Source organism: Canis aureus, chromosome 10, assembly GCF_053574225.1.
Source record: "Canis aureus isolate CA01 chromosome 10, VMU_Caureus_v.1.0, whole genome shotgun sequence".
In the NCBI taxonomy this organism is placed as follows: Eukaryota; Metazoa; Chordata; class Mammalia; order Carnivora; family Canidae; genus Canis; species Canis aureus.
In genome coordinates this window covers 22,595,917-22,609,371 of record NC_135620.1, presented here as the reverse complement: position 1 = coordinate 22,609,371, position 13,455 = coordinate 22,595,917, and the positions used below count along the sequence as shown (strand labels likewise).

At 46.0% G+C, this 13,455-nt stretch overlaps 2 protein-coding genes across 5 annotated transcripts; one reads left to right on the top strand and one right to left on the bottom strand.

Annotated features, from left to right (window-relative positions):
• Nucleotides 1-873: 873 nt before the first annotated feature.
• On the bottom strand, nucleotides 874-2,478 carry UQCRQ (ubiquinol-cytochrome c reductase complex III subunit VII). The gene is made up of 3 exons (XM_077911651.1): nucleotides 2,320-2,478; nucleotides 2,030-2,197; nucleotides 874-1,039 (listed from the first exon to the last, which is right to left on the bottom strand). The coding sequence occupies exons 2-3, from the start codon at nucleotides 2,181-2,183 to the stop codon at nucleotides 945-947; spliced, it is 249 nt and encodes an 82-aa protein (XP_077767777.1). The 5' UTR covers nucleotides 2,184-2,197; nucleotides 2,320-2,478; the 3' UTR covers nucleotides 874-944.
• GDF9 (growth differentiation factor 9) lies at nucleotides 2,445-7,472 on the top strand. Of its 4 annotated transcripts, none has more exons than XM_077911646.1 (3): nucleotides 2,445-3,148; nucleotides 4,406-4,583; nucleotides 6,117-7,472. In XM_077911646.1, exons 1-3 carry the CDS (start codon nucleotides 2,717-2,719, stop codon nucleotides 7,079-7,081), a joined length of 1,575 nt encoding a protein of 524 aa, XP_077767772.1. In that variant the 5' UTR covers nucleotides 2,445-2,716; the 3' UTR covers nucleotides 7,082-7,472. The 4 variants fall into 4 exon arrangements, with proteins under 4 accessions (XP_077767772.1, XP_077767775.1, XP_077767773.1 ...); XM_077911649.1 differs by having other exon boundaries at nucleotides 3,005-3,322; XM_077911647.1 differs by having other exon boundaries at nucleotides 3,005-3,322; nucleotides 4,270-4,583.
• Nucleotides 7,473-13,455: the final 5,983 nt, after the last annotated feature.

Below are 13,455 nucleotides of genomic sequence, written 5' to 3'. Positions count from 1 at the left end.
GGTTACCTTTCTACTAAAAAGGTAATTCAAAGGCTCTAGAACAGGGGTAAACTTTTCAATAAAGGGCCAGAGTAAATATTTTAAGCATTATGGACCATATGTGACTAAAACCCACTATGAGCACAACCTGGTACAAACACAGGCAGTTTAACTTAAGAGACCAAGGGGAGACCTCTCCCCTCCTTTATAGCTGACTTCCTTCCCCTCAGATTAAGAAAGGCCTGTCTAGGACAGCTTTAGGAGCAAAAACTTCAGGGGCTCCTAGGTGGCTCAGTGGGTGAGAGTAGGCCTTTGGCTCAGGCTGTGATCCTGGGGTCCTGGGATTGAGTACCGCATCAGTCTTGCCACAGGGAGCCTGCTTCTCCCTCTATGTCTCTGCCTCTCTCTGTCTCATGAATAAATAGACAAAATCTTTAAAAAAGCCAAAACTTTAGTAACAGACTCTACCATTCGTTAGCTGTGTCATTTTGCTCAAATTACTTACTCTCACTGTGCTCGTGTGTCCTCATCTGCAAAAGGAGTACAATGATACTTAATGCAAAGGCAGTTGTGAAGTTTAAAAGCACTTATTTGTGTAAAGGGCTGAGTACCTGACACATGGTAATTACAATATAGCTACCGGATTTTATGGTTACTATAGCAGCAGACCCCTGGGAACCAACTGCACAGCTGATGCCACCCACAAGTGACCAGCTGCAGGAGTAGCTGCTGCTTATTTCCTGCAGATTATAGAACAAACACTAAGCCCAAATCCTTCACCCAACTCAGAGAGTAGCCAAACTTTTCAGGACTCATGCGACAAGGGGAGTTCATGAGCTTGAGCAGCAGCAGTCACACCAAGGACTTGCTCACAAAAATGCAAAATCACAACAGTGCAGTCCATAATAAGTTTATTACTTCTTCAAGTCGTCCAGACACTGGGAACTACGATCCAGATGAGTGGCTCATTTGTCATTTTCATAGGCAGCTGGATTCTTCCTCTTGGATTTCTCAAATTCCTGGGTTCCCCATGTGTAGACAAGGTAAAACGCTATGAACGCTTTAAAAATCAAAAATGACAGGAGTGAGCCCAGGGTGTCAGTCTTTTCCCACTCACTGCACGCTCTACCCTACTGTCTCTAGCTTCCAAGAAGCCACTTTGAAACCAGATGGTCAAGGAAGGTTTGGGGCACGAGGGCGGCTCAGTGGTTGAGCCTCTGCCTTTGCTCAGGTGGTGATCCAGGAGGCCTGGGATGGAGTCCCTGCAGGGAGCTGCTTCTCCCTCTACCTTGTGGCTCTGCCTCTCTCTGTGTGTCTCACGGATAAAAAAATTTTTTTAAAGATTTTATTTATTCATGAGAGACAGAAAGAGGCAGAGACATAAACAGGCTCCATGCAGGGAGCCTGACGTGGGACTCGATCTCGGGTCTCCAGGATCCCGCACTGGGCCGAAGGCGGTGCTAAACCGCCAAGCCACCCAGGCCGCCCAAATCTTTTAAGGTTACATCACACACCCATTTTACAGGCGACCAAAAGAAAGGGCCAGCCCAGGAAAATCTGTCACCCAACCTTTCCTCGCTCTTCCATTGCACACACGCACACAAAAAACGTTAACGAGATAATGAGATAATTCAGGTAACATGCACCTGAATGTAACATTTACATTCGGGGCGCTTCCCCTCTGCCATTTAACAACTAGTGGTCACTTCTGTGGCTTTTGTGTGTGTGTGTGTGTGTGTGTGCGCCAATTCACAACGCTGTGCTCCCGCCATCCCTATCCGCTAACGCCTAACAGTTCATCGCTACGAAGTGGCCACCTCGGAGGGAGATGCTGGCACCACACAAGGGACCAAGTGTTGGTCTGTGACTCAGTTTGCTCCCTTGTAGGACGGGCGGGCGGGGGGGGGGGGGAGGAGAATACACTAGGGCGAGGGCTTCCAGTGAGAAACCGCGTGTGCGGGGCAGGCTGCAGAGCGCCGGCGCCACGGAGGCTCCCCGAGGGAGGGCTCCGCTGTCACTCAGCATCCCCCGACCCGGCCAAGGCACTCACGGGGCACGACGCGAAGGGCGCACGCCCGCGTACGGCGCAGCACGTTGGGGATGCCTTTGCTGAAGTAGTGCGGGAAGGCGCGCTGCTCGAAGGGCGACAAACTGTAGGTGATCACATGCCGCATCCGGGTCAGGTTCCCAAACTCGCGGCCCATGGTCGCGGCGGCGCCTGCAAGACCGAGGGTGGACGGGCGCCTGCCTCAGCCCCCGCACGCGCCGCCCCCGCCTCCGCACGCGCCCCGCCGCGGCGCCCCCACCCTCCCTGGTGACCACCCAGACCCCGCGACCCACCTCACTCCCGCACAGGGGTCACTTCGCCCTCCACCGTCGCGGGAACCGCCGGCGTCCGCCCGTCACTTCCGGGAGGCCGTGAAGTCACTTCCGGGGGATACCAGTTTCCGGCCGTCTCCGGGGGGAGGCGTCGTTGCTCCCCGTTCCGCAGAGAAGTGTTGTGCCCGGTGGCCCCGGGAGTGGGCGGGGCCGGCGCGGGACGCGGAGTACGGAGCGGGCTTTGGGGCCCGGGGGCGCTTCCCCTCTGCCTCCTGCCGCGCTGGAAGCGGCCGGGGCCGCGGGGAACAAAGAGACGTAGTGACCTCCGGCCGCGCCCCTCCGCGCTCCAGTCCGGGCGTTGAAGGGGCTCCGTTCTCTCCAGGACAGCGGCGACGCCGGCACCAGGAGCGCGCGCGTGATGTGGGGCCTTCTCGGCGGCCTCGGGCCGACAGGCCTCTGGCGGGCGTGCGCTTGCCTGGGTAGAAACGTCTCCCCCGGTGGCGCCCCCGGAGTCCCCGAGGAATGGCGGGGGCGGGGCCGAGGCCACCTCGGAGCCGCGCAGCCAGTCCGGCCCCGACGCGCTGCGGTGCGCCCCCGCTTCTCCTCTGCCCCGGCGGCCGCCTCGGGATTTCCGGAAGCGCCCTGGGCGGGAGGCTGCTGCGGGCCCGGCCGCTCTGCTCGGCGCGCGGAGTCTGTGACTTGCCCGCCCGCCGCGTGTGCTGTCGGAGCACGCTGTCACTCAACAGGGGGCAGGTGTTTTATGGGACCCTGCCTCCCAGCCGGGGCTCAGGGCGCCTTGGCACGCAATCGAACTGAAAACTCGCAGACTTGCCTCAGTTTCATGACCCTAGTAGGTACCGCACAGAGTGCCCGTGAATCTTGTGCCCTGAACGCGGGTTGACGTCCTTCCAGCACGGTCTCCTTACGGGTGGCACCGGATAAGCCCTCGTTTCAGCCTTTCACGGCACAGCTCAGTCTCCTGTTCCTAAAACATCAGCTCTAGCTTTGTCTCAGCTGCAAGAACGTAAGTCCTTAAAACAAAAACACCCTAGCAAGTTAAATTAAAAATTAGAATTTAAGTTTAAAAACAAAACAAACAAAAAACCCTGCAAACATCTTCAAATCTTTCAACCCAAGTCTATGTAGGTGAATGTGTGGACCAAAGTAAAGGATCAAGATCTTACATTTAAAGATGAGTCAAGGTTAAAAGTGATGTCCTTTATTAAAACATAGTGCAGGATTCCAAGTACATAATCCATAGGAAGCTCCCTGAGAATTGGGCAACCCAAAGGTTCTCTGCTCTCTGGAGTTTTAATGTCAATTGTGACTTTTTTCCTCACTCTCCAAAGCAATATGCAGTAAGTAATTATTCTAACCACCTGGCAGTGGGGGAGGTGATGAGGATGAAGGGAGAGGAAGAGGGAACAACCCAATAAATTACATAGCAACAGACCTTCATATCACCATGAATAATTAGCTTTCCCACTTGCTTTGGAAGTCCCAGCAAGTACCTAAGGAACTTTTTAAGAATCCTAATCTCAAAAAAATGGTTGGTTTTATGATCATTTCTCAATTCCGTTGGCCTTTCAGTTTGCATAACTAGTCCATTGGCATAACAATAACAAGAGGTTTTAAATAAATGCCTCTAAAAGGGAGAGAGGAAAGTGAAATAACAGATACATTTGTATCTAATGAGGACAAATTAGATAAATAGGACGTTATCAGCAGTTTGATGCACAGCTGACAAAAATTGTCTTCAGCTAGGCGTCCTTGAGGTTGATTACAGAAGTGACCCTAGCCTACCCCCACACCTAAAATTTATTTAAGAGACCAACCTAGGTACTTCCGGGCTTTTAGGAAGAAGACTGATATGGGGAAATGCATCCCTGGCTAGCTCTTCCAGGCCATGGCACTTCTCAGCAACTTCTTCCTTTGGTTTTTCTGCTTAACGTTGCTGTGTTTTCCTATTAGTCTTGGTTCTCAAGTTTCGAGAGGAGAAGCTCGGGCTGCAGCTGGAGCTGAGTCGGAATCTGTGGCTGAGCCTTGGTCATTGCTGCGGCCTCCAGATGGAAGAGACAGATCTGGCTTCCTTTCTCCTCTTTTCAAGGTTCTATATGATGGGCAAGGTGGCACGCCTAGAGCTTTGCGCTACATGAAGAGGCTCTATAAGGCCTATGCTACCAAGGAGGGGATCCCTAAATCCAACAGAAGCCCTCTTTACAACACTGTTCGACTCTTCACGTCCTGTGCCCAGCACACGCAGGCTCCTGGGGACCAGGCGACAGGTGTGTAGGAGCAGACTGGTTAACGGGTGGTGGGAAGATGATAGACTTGTCTGTGTTGCAGTTATTAGAAAGGAGCTGGGCCTTGCTCCTCGAATTACATATTACTTTGCATGATCCTCAGTATCCACATTGCAACAAATCTGGTACTTGATCTTACTGTTTCTTCCTAATGCTCTCCTGGAATAAGGGGGGCTCCTATGGTAGAACTTTAGAGCTAGAAGAGACTTAACAGCTCTAAAAGCTGAACAGAGTGTGGCTGGAGGTTGGCTTCTTATCCAGGTCACAAAATTCAGACTGGAAACCAGGTATTTTGACCTCTCTTGGCTTATTCTTACCATTCTATCAGTGTTGACCTGGAACTGTGTCTAAAACATCTCCTAGCTACCGAAGTATCTATTGTGTTAAATAGGATTTTACTGCTTTATATGAGGAAAACTGAAGTCTGCATTTGGAACAGTAGGTCCTCTGAAGAACCAGGTGTTGGTCATCAACCTGACCCAGCACTTTGGAGTCCTATGTGAGAAAGGAGCAGTGCTTTAAAAAACAAAACAAAACAAAAATCCCTCTACATTCTTACTAGCTCATGACCAAAACTGTTTTTTTGTTGTTGTTGTTGTTTTTAAGATTTTATTCACTTATGCATGAGAGACCGGCAGAGAGAAGCAGGCTTCTCTCTGAAGAGGAGCCTGATGCAGGACTCCATCCCAGGACCCCGGCATCCTGACCTGAGCCAAAAGCAGATGCCCAACCACTGAGCCACCCAGGTGCCCCTGACACAAACAGTTCTAACCCAACAGGTCAGCTGTGGCTGTTTTAAACCCTTTCTCCTGGGCAGCTCCGGTGGCTTGGTGGTTTAGCGCCACCTTCAGCCCAGGGTATGATCCTGGAGACCCGGGATGGAGTCCCACATCAGGCTTCCTTCATGGAGCCTGCTTCTCCCTCTGCCTGTCTCTGTCTCTCTCTCTCTCTCTCTCTCCTTCTGTCTCATGAATAAACAAAATCTTAAAAAAAAAAAAAAAAAAAAAAAAAAAACCCTTTCTCCTTTTTCGAAGTCTTATTACAGTGGCTTTAGAGCCTCCATTTGTTATCATTCTCAAGTGTTCCCAATTAGACCATTAAGTTTTTCGTTGATTCTGTTCATTAGGGCTTAAAAAGTCGTCTTAACAAGACCAATAAATGTGTTTGAGTTTTCTCTCTAGAGATTCTCCAGGAGAAAAATAGTATTTATTAGCTGCTTCTAGGTTTGGAGCCAATGATTGAGATTGGGAAACAATGATTTTCTATGGTTGTTCACCACCAAAGCCATTCAGACTTTCTGTTGATAAAATAGCTAGGTTGGGCACTCTGGCAGTTAGCGTGGTACCTGTAGCAGGTATTTTCTCTGACTCACCTCCCCCCCCCCCCCTTCCTCTTTAAGGCTGGGGGAAGTGGGGAAAGAGAAGGGAGAAAGCACATGACAAGGACAAATGCCTTGACTGCTTGTTATGTTGTGTTTGTATGCAAGCACTACTGGCAGGTTGTTTTTCTTCTCAGGCTCTGTTCCACCTGTGGACCTGCTCTTTAACCTGGATCGTGTTCCTGCCGTTGAACACTTACTGAAGTCGGGTTTGCTGTACTCTTTCAGCAATTCCATTTCTTTCCCCTCTGCCGTTAAATGTCTGTGCCACCTGGTGATCAAAGAGCCAGAGTTTTCTAGCTGGACCCCCCAGAGAGCTCCATCCTTATTGACCTTTAACTCACAGTTTGAATTGAAAAAGAAATACAAATGGTTTGAGGTTGATGTGACCACTGCTCTCCGGCCTCTAGTGGCCTTGCACAAGAGAAGTCTTCACATGTCTGTAAATTTTACCTGTGTGAGAAACCAGCAGCAGGATCCTGTGGCACAGGATGGGCCGTGGAATAGGACGCTGCTGGTACCCCCGTCCCTGCTTTTATATCTGAATGACACAAGTGCTCAGGCTCATCACAGGTGGGATTCCCTTCACTATAAAAGGAGATCTTCACAGAGGGCTGACCAGAAGGGAGGTCTGTCTGCCTGTCCCATAGGAGAGGAATCGACTGAAGGTGGAAGATCTTCCCGTCACCGGAGAGGTCAGGACACCGTCAGCTTGGAACTGCACAAGCCTCTGGCTCCCGCTGCTTTCAATCTGAGTGAATACTTGAAACACTTTCTTTTCCCCCAACACGAGTGTGAGCTCCACGACTTCAGGCTGAGCTTTAGTCAGCTGAAGTGGGACAACTGGATCGTGGCCCCGCACAGATACAACCCTCGATACTGTAAAGGGGACTGTCCAAGGGCAGTTGGACATCGATATGGCTCGCCAGTGCACACCATGGTGCAGAACATCATCCATGAGAAGCTCAACTCATCAGTGCCAAGACCATCGTGTGTACCTGCTAAATACAGCCCTCTCAGTGTTTTGACCATTGAGCCAGATGGCTCAATTGCTTACAAAGAATATGAAGATATGATAGCCACTAAGTGCACTTGTCGTTAACATAGGCTTCTTGAAATGAAAGCTTTTGAGCCTCTTCAGCAGAGGAAGTCCTGAGCGCCTATCTGTGCCTTCAAGGGAGAGTTCTGGGTGTCAAATCACTTTAAGTGCAGTACGAGTTGTATAAGAAGGAGCCTGTGTGGATGAACCCATGGTGTGGCACCTGTCAGTGTAAAGTGGTAACATCTGCCTTTATTTCCAGATGTAAACAAAATAATTTTGGAGGGCTTTCAACTTTTTTCCCTGAGCGATTTTTTTTTTTTTCTTGGAGTCTTGTTTTTGAGTGAAGAGAAAAATCTTAACATAAACCTTGGATGGAATTGCAGCTCTAAATAGTTGAGTGCTATAGTTTTATTTCCTGGAAGAATAAATCCCTCTCTGTGGCATAAATTTACCATGTGTGTGCCTTTTTTGTTTTAAAGGATTGCTTTCAAATGGTCTTTTGGGAGGGAGAAGCATACCTATAAGCTAGTTTTGGCTTAACTTTTGTCTTTTTAGAGTAAAAGAGAAGCTAGCTTCTCCACCTGAAACCTGTTGAAGGGTATTTATTGGGACTGTAAGCACATAACCTATGTCCATTTGTTAGTGTGATGGGTGTACCATATGCTATTTCAGCTCTTCAGGTGGCACATATAAATAGGGTGGCTCACATAAACCCCAACATTTGTCCTATTTTTTTAACAAATTGTTTTGCAGATTTTTACAAGAAGATGACAGTGTTGAAGATTTTTAGAATATTTTCTCTTTTATGTATTTAAAACCTCTGACCTCACGGAAGGAAGTCAAGGAACATTTTTTCCTTTTTGTTTTTGCAGATTTCCCTCAGCTACCATCACTGACCCCATACATTTTTTCCAGGTGGATTTGGGAGTGTTGCCATTAAACTAACCTGGGAGTGATGAGGTTACATTACAGAACAGGCCCATTTGGATATGATGGTTTATATGTAGGTTTTCAATAAATCCTACCTTGGGAGAGCCCTAGAGGTACACAGTTAGGATTAATGCAGTGATGCCTGTTTCAGCATTTCTAACACCCTAATACACAAACCAAAGTAACTCCTAAATGCAAGATGTACTTTTAATTCTTTTTTTAAGGTTTTATTTGAGTAATTTCTTCAGCCAACATGGGGCTGGAACTCAGAACTGCATGATCAAGAGTAGCTTGCTCTTCCCAATGAGCCAGCCAACCACCCTGCACTCTCATTCTTGTAAATCTTTTCTTAGTAGTTAGTGCTTACTGCCTAAGGAGCCAGCTGGGATTTTGATCGGGATTGTGTTGAATCTGTCAGTTTGGGAAGTATTAGCATTTTAGCAATGTTAAGTCTTATAATCCCTGAGCATGGGAAGCTTTTCCTTTTGATTGAGGTCGTCTTTCATTGCTCTCAACAATGTTCTGCACTTTTCGAATGTAAGTTTTGCACTTGATATTGTTAAATTCTAAGTATTCTTGCTGTGACTGGTAATAGAATTTTTAATTTCCTTTTCTGTTTCCTGGTGTGGTGCCATCTTCCATACATGTCACAAGCCTGCACAAACGGACAGGAGTGCTCTTAGCTGCTCATGATTTCTTCCTCTCAAAAACATTTTTTTAAAAAGAGCCTGGGGCATCTGGGTGGCTAAGTTGGTAAAGGAATCTGTTTCTCAAAAAAAAAAAAAAAAAAAAAAAGAATCTGTTTCTCCTCGGCTCCTCGCCCTGCTTACGTGCGTACGTTCTGTTTCTCTCAAAAACGTGAAGGAAAAAGACTGAAACAAGGGGAGAAGTTTTAGGTGGCTCAGTTTCCAAGTAACTTTGCCATCTTGTTTAACCTGAAGGCGTTCTTATTCTGTCGTAAATGAGGCTGGCCAGTCTAAGAGATGGTGTTTCAAGGGTTTTGTCTGGTCCTCTGTCATTCTTGAGGGTGTTAAAAAAAAGGCATGAGTAACGGTGGCGATATACAATTGAACTTACTTGAAGGTTAAGTCTCCCTTAAAGATGGCTGTTTTCCAGTGGACCACATAAAATATGTATCACGTTAAAGTATTCCTCATTATTCAAACTAAACTTAAACCCCCCCCCCAAAAAAAGGGATTTTTTTTTTATTCATGGCCTAGTTGGTTTTTTGTTTTGTTTTTCAAAGATTTATTTATTTATTCATGATAAACAGAAAGAGACCCAGGAAGAGGGAGAAGCAGGCTCCATGCCGGGAGCTCCACGTGGGACTCAATCCCGGGACCCCAGGATTGCGCCCTAGGCCAAAGGCAGGTGCCAAACTGCTGAACTGCCCAGGGATCCCCTGTTCTTTTTTGTTTTGTGTTTTGATTCATGAGAGAGACGGAGAGGCAGAGACACAGGCAGAGGGAGAAGCAGGTTCCATGCAGAGAGCCTGATGTGGGACTCGATCCCAGGACTCCAGGATCATGCCCTGGGCCAAAGGCAGGCACTGAACCACTGAGCCACCCGGGGAGCCCCTCATGGTCTAGTTCTGTGGTTGAGTAGGGATATGGTTTGCAACCTGAAGTTTTAGGAAAAAAAAAAAAAAGTTCTGATAGAAGCTAAGTGTTAGGGTCAAAGCCAAAATTAGGGGCAGAAAAGTAGTTCATCTTTAGAGGTAAGTTCTAAAGGAGACTTAATTGTGTATAGTATTTAGATGCTACAATGGTGTTGTGATAGCATGAACTGTAAGTTTGGCTTCCCTGTTATTTTGGGCTTTTTTTTTTTTTGGTGGGGGGGTTGCTTGTTAATCTAGTTTCTTCATTCATGGGACAGTGCTAATACTAAGGGATGATAAATCTGCTCAATTTAAACTTGAAAAAATTCTCTTCTGCGCAGCACAGGAGGATATACACTAGTCTCCCAAGTACCGCCTTCAAATGAAACCTGTTTTTCTTTAGTTACTCTTAGAAAAGCTGCCGCTTGAGAAAAGAAATGAGAAAGGACAATGGTGATTGAAATCTGGAAATTCAAGGATGAGGCTACATGTGCCTTAAAGAGATGCATTCAGCTTTGGTATTTAGTCCAGATGAGATAGGAGGTCACCTAATGGGATGGGTGCTTTAGTATGCCAAGGAACAATGGGGCATGTCAGGAGCCAGTTTTACTTCAGCTCTGGGTTTCCTGTTCCTTATCTGTTTAAATCAACTCCTGTGTTACACTGAATACTTGGTGTGTTACTAACTAGGTTCAAGGGTGGCAGCCACTGGACTTGGTTTAGACTGTTTAGACAGTCTGGGGAGGGGGGGGAATAAAGCTACTCTGTGGTGGGGTGGGTAAAGGAGGAAGTGTTCATGGTTATACAAATGATAAAAGCAAAATGTTCAGAACTTGATTTATATCCAAATTGTAAGTAATCCATTTACATTGGTAATTTAAGGATTGTAAGTTATAAAATGATAAATGAAGTGAAATGAAAATACTTCAGATATTATTTTAGAGGATGTTAGTCCCCAAAACATTTTTTTTAAAAATTTTATTTATCTGACAGAGAACGAACACAAGAACCCTGGCCAAAAGCATGCTGTTAGGGACACCTGGGTGGCTCAGCGGTTCAGTGTCTGCCTTCAGCTCAGGGTGTGATCCTGAAATCCAGAGATCAAGTCCCACTTCAGGCTCCGTGCATGGAGCCTGCTTCTCCCTCTGCCTGTGTCTCTGCCCCTCTCTCTCTCATGAATAAATACATAAAATCTTAATGGATCAAACAGCATGTTTTTTTTTTAACTGTTCTCTAAATAGAAGGAAAAAAAAAAACACAACTAGAGGGTTCAAACACTTCATTCTTGACCAGAATTGACAGGTCAAGTAGGCTCTCTGTGTGTTTAATTACTTCCTGATGCAGTTGTCTTTCCCAAAGCACAGATTTATTAATCTTTGGAAAGGGCCCTAATATGTTAGACCAGGGCTATTTCAGTACTTAAAGAATGGGGGGAATCCCTGGGTGGCGCAGCGGTTTGGCGCCTGCCTTTGGCCCAGGGCGTGATCCTGGAGACCCGGGATCGAATCCCACGTCAGGCTCCCGGTGCATGGAGCCTGCTTCTCCCTCTGCCTGTGTCTCTGCCTCTCTCTCTCTCTCTCTCTCTCTCTGTGACTATCATAAAAAAAAAAAAAATTTAAAAAGGGATTTTTTTTAGGTCGTCTATAAGTATTTGTCCCTTTTTAATATGTAATGCAACTAGCATGTAACTATTGAGTAATATATGTGGGTAAGAGTCAACAGTATTTTAGACCTTGCTTGAGAAGTGCTACGTGAACAGTTCTTTACAGATCTGTCTTTGGTGCTGGTGTCTTTCCCTTTGGAATGCTATGACGGACACTGTTAGGAGTTCACAGTCTGTGCCTCGGTCATTTTGGCTTTCTCAGAAATAGCTCACTGAATAAATATTTATCGAACACAGACTATGGGCCAGGTGCTATGTGTGGTTAAGAACAGAGTCTAATGTTCTCAGCTGCAGGAAAAATATATCACGTACCGGAAACAGAAACTTCCTTTATTACTCTAAATTCCAAAAGTGAGCTTTTATCACCAGAGAACATTCTTTGGAGGAATATACTTTGAGGTGATACTACATAAGCAGACTGAATGAATAGTATTTTTAGGTTGGAATTCTTTAAAACTTAAGGTAATTGTAGATAAATATGCAATAGTAAGAAATACCAGAGATACCATGTTTATCTTTTGTCCAGTTTTCTCAATGATAATATCTTGTGAAACTGTAGCATGCTATCTCAACAAGGATATTGTTGTTGATAGATTTTATATATATATACATACACACACACACACACACACACACACACACACACTGAAACCTACTGGTTGAAGGGAAATGTTCATCCCAACATCAAAGTCTTAATAGACCCTGGTGTTTTGTTATATTAATATTTTTATATTAATTGATTGAATACTTTTTCATCTTCCATTTCACTCCTACCCTTGAAACTTGGAATCCTTTAAACTATAGTTTTATTTATTCAGGAAGTACATATTGACCATATACCACACGTTAGGTACTCCTCTAAGTGGTTTAATAGTGGTAAATAAGATAAACATGGTAGTTGTTCCTATGACGCTTATATTACAGTGGAATGGAACAGGCAACATACAAACATCAGGAGCTTCTAGGCAGGACAAACTGAGGTGAGAATGAGCTTGTGTTCTAAGAACTGGGTGTGACTGGCAAGTAGGAAAGGAGGGAAGGGTGGAATGCCAAGTGGAGTGGGAGGAGAGGAGATTGAAGAGCAGACTGACCAGATAGATGATAAAGACCTTGTTTAGCCAGCACAAAGGGATTGGCTAGGAAGCCACTGACAATCTTAAATCAGGGACCAGAAATAGTTGGATTCACTTTTTTTTTTTTTTTTAAAGATCACTCTTTATGTCACATGTGCAGTTGTTTGGCAGAACCTAGTCTGAAGCATGAAAATGGCTTTAGGGGACTCTTGTCAGCATCCAAGGGAGAGAGGATGCTGACTTGGATTATGGCAGCGGAGATGGGGATTTAGAGGTGAAAAACTTGGCATGTTTTTCCGTGGGTTCTTGATTTTTGTTACTGGGCACATCCCTCTGAGGTTGTAGGGTTGCAACTTTCTAGACAGAAGAAACTCTGGTGCATGTGGTGACGCGAGAGAATAAAACTTCTCCCATTCCCTGGCTTCATATTCCCATCCACATGAGCTGTGTCTTAATTATAACTTTTGTTGGTTCTTTTGGTTTTCTTCATATTTCTTAAGAGTTCTATTGGTTTGGGGGCATCTGGGTGGCTGTTGGTTAAGGTCTGTCTTCAGCTCAGGTCATGATCCCAGGGCTCCCTGCTCAGTGGGGGTCTGCTTCTCCCTCTGCCCCTAACCCCACTCATGCATGCTTGCACTCTTTCTCAAAAATCTTTAAAAAAAAAATACTAAAAGTTCTGTGTGTTTGGTCTTTCCCTTTCGTGTTAGAGGTGTTTCCAAGAAATCTTCTGTTGTGCATCTAGAAGTCCAAGGCCCTAGAAAGCTGTGGGAATATCTGGGTGAGAGGGCAGGAATTGTTTTCATTTAAGGCTTGTGCATTTGAGGCTTCTAATGGTTTCTATAGGTTTCTGCACAGAAGAATTACTGTATCTTCTGATGGGAGGAAGAGGGGACAAAATACAGACTGCAGCTGATGGTTGTAGACCTCAGTAATGCAAGGGACTATGGGCTTTTACCTAATCTTCTTATCCCCATATGGTGATTCCACCCCCCTTCCCCCAATCTCCACCACACCTGGAGTTGACTTGTCTGGAGCCTCTTTGATTACATACTTACACAGAATCAACCTTCATTCTCCTCTACTGGGGTGGAGTTGTTCACCTAGCTGCTTGGAGTAGGGGAGTGTACACTGGAGTCTAATTGTGGTATCTCTAGACTCTGTCAATACTCAG

Bases quoted from the DNA above. Each gene is read 5' to 3' on its own strand.
- UQCRQ (XM_077911651.1), bottom strand. From the start codon at position 2,183: ATGGGCCGCGAGTTTGGGAACCTGACCCGGATGCGGCATGTGATCACC. The intron at 1,040-2,029 runs GTGAGTGCCTTG...TGATTTTTAAAG, and splicing joins CGCCCTTCGCGTCGTGCCCC to CGTTCATAGCGTTTTACCTT.
- GDF9 (XM_077911646.1), top strand. From the start codon at position 2,717: ATGTGGGGCCTTCTCGGCGGCCTCGGGCCGACAGGCCTCTGGCGGGCG. The intron at 3,149-4,405 runs GTAGGTACCGCA...CCTCTTTTCAAG, and splicing joins GCCTCAGTTTCATGACCCTA to GTTCTATATGATGGGCAAGG. The intron at 4,584-6,116 runs GTGTGTAGGAGC...TTTTCTTCTCAG, and splicing joins TCCTGGGGACCAGGCGACAG to GCTCTGTTCCACCTGTGGAC.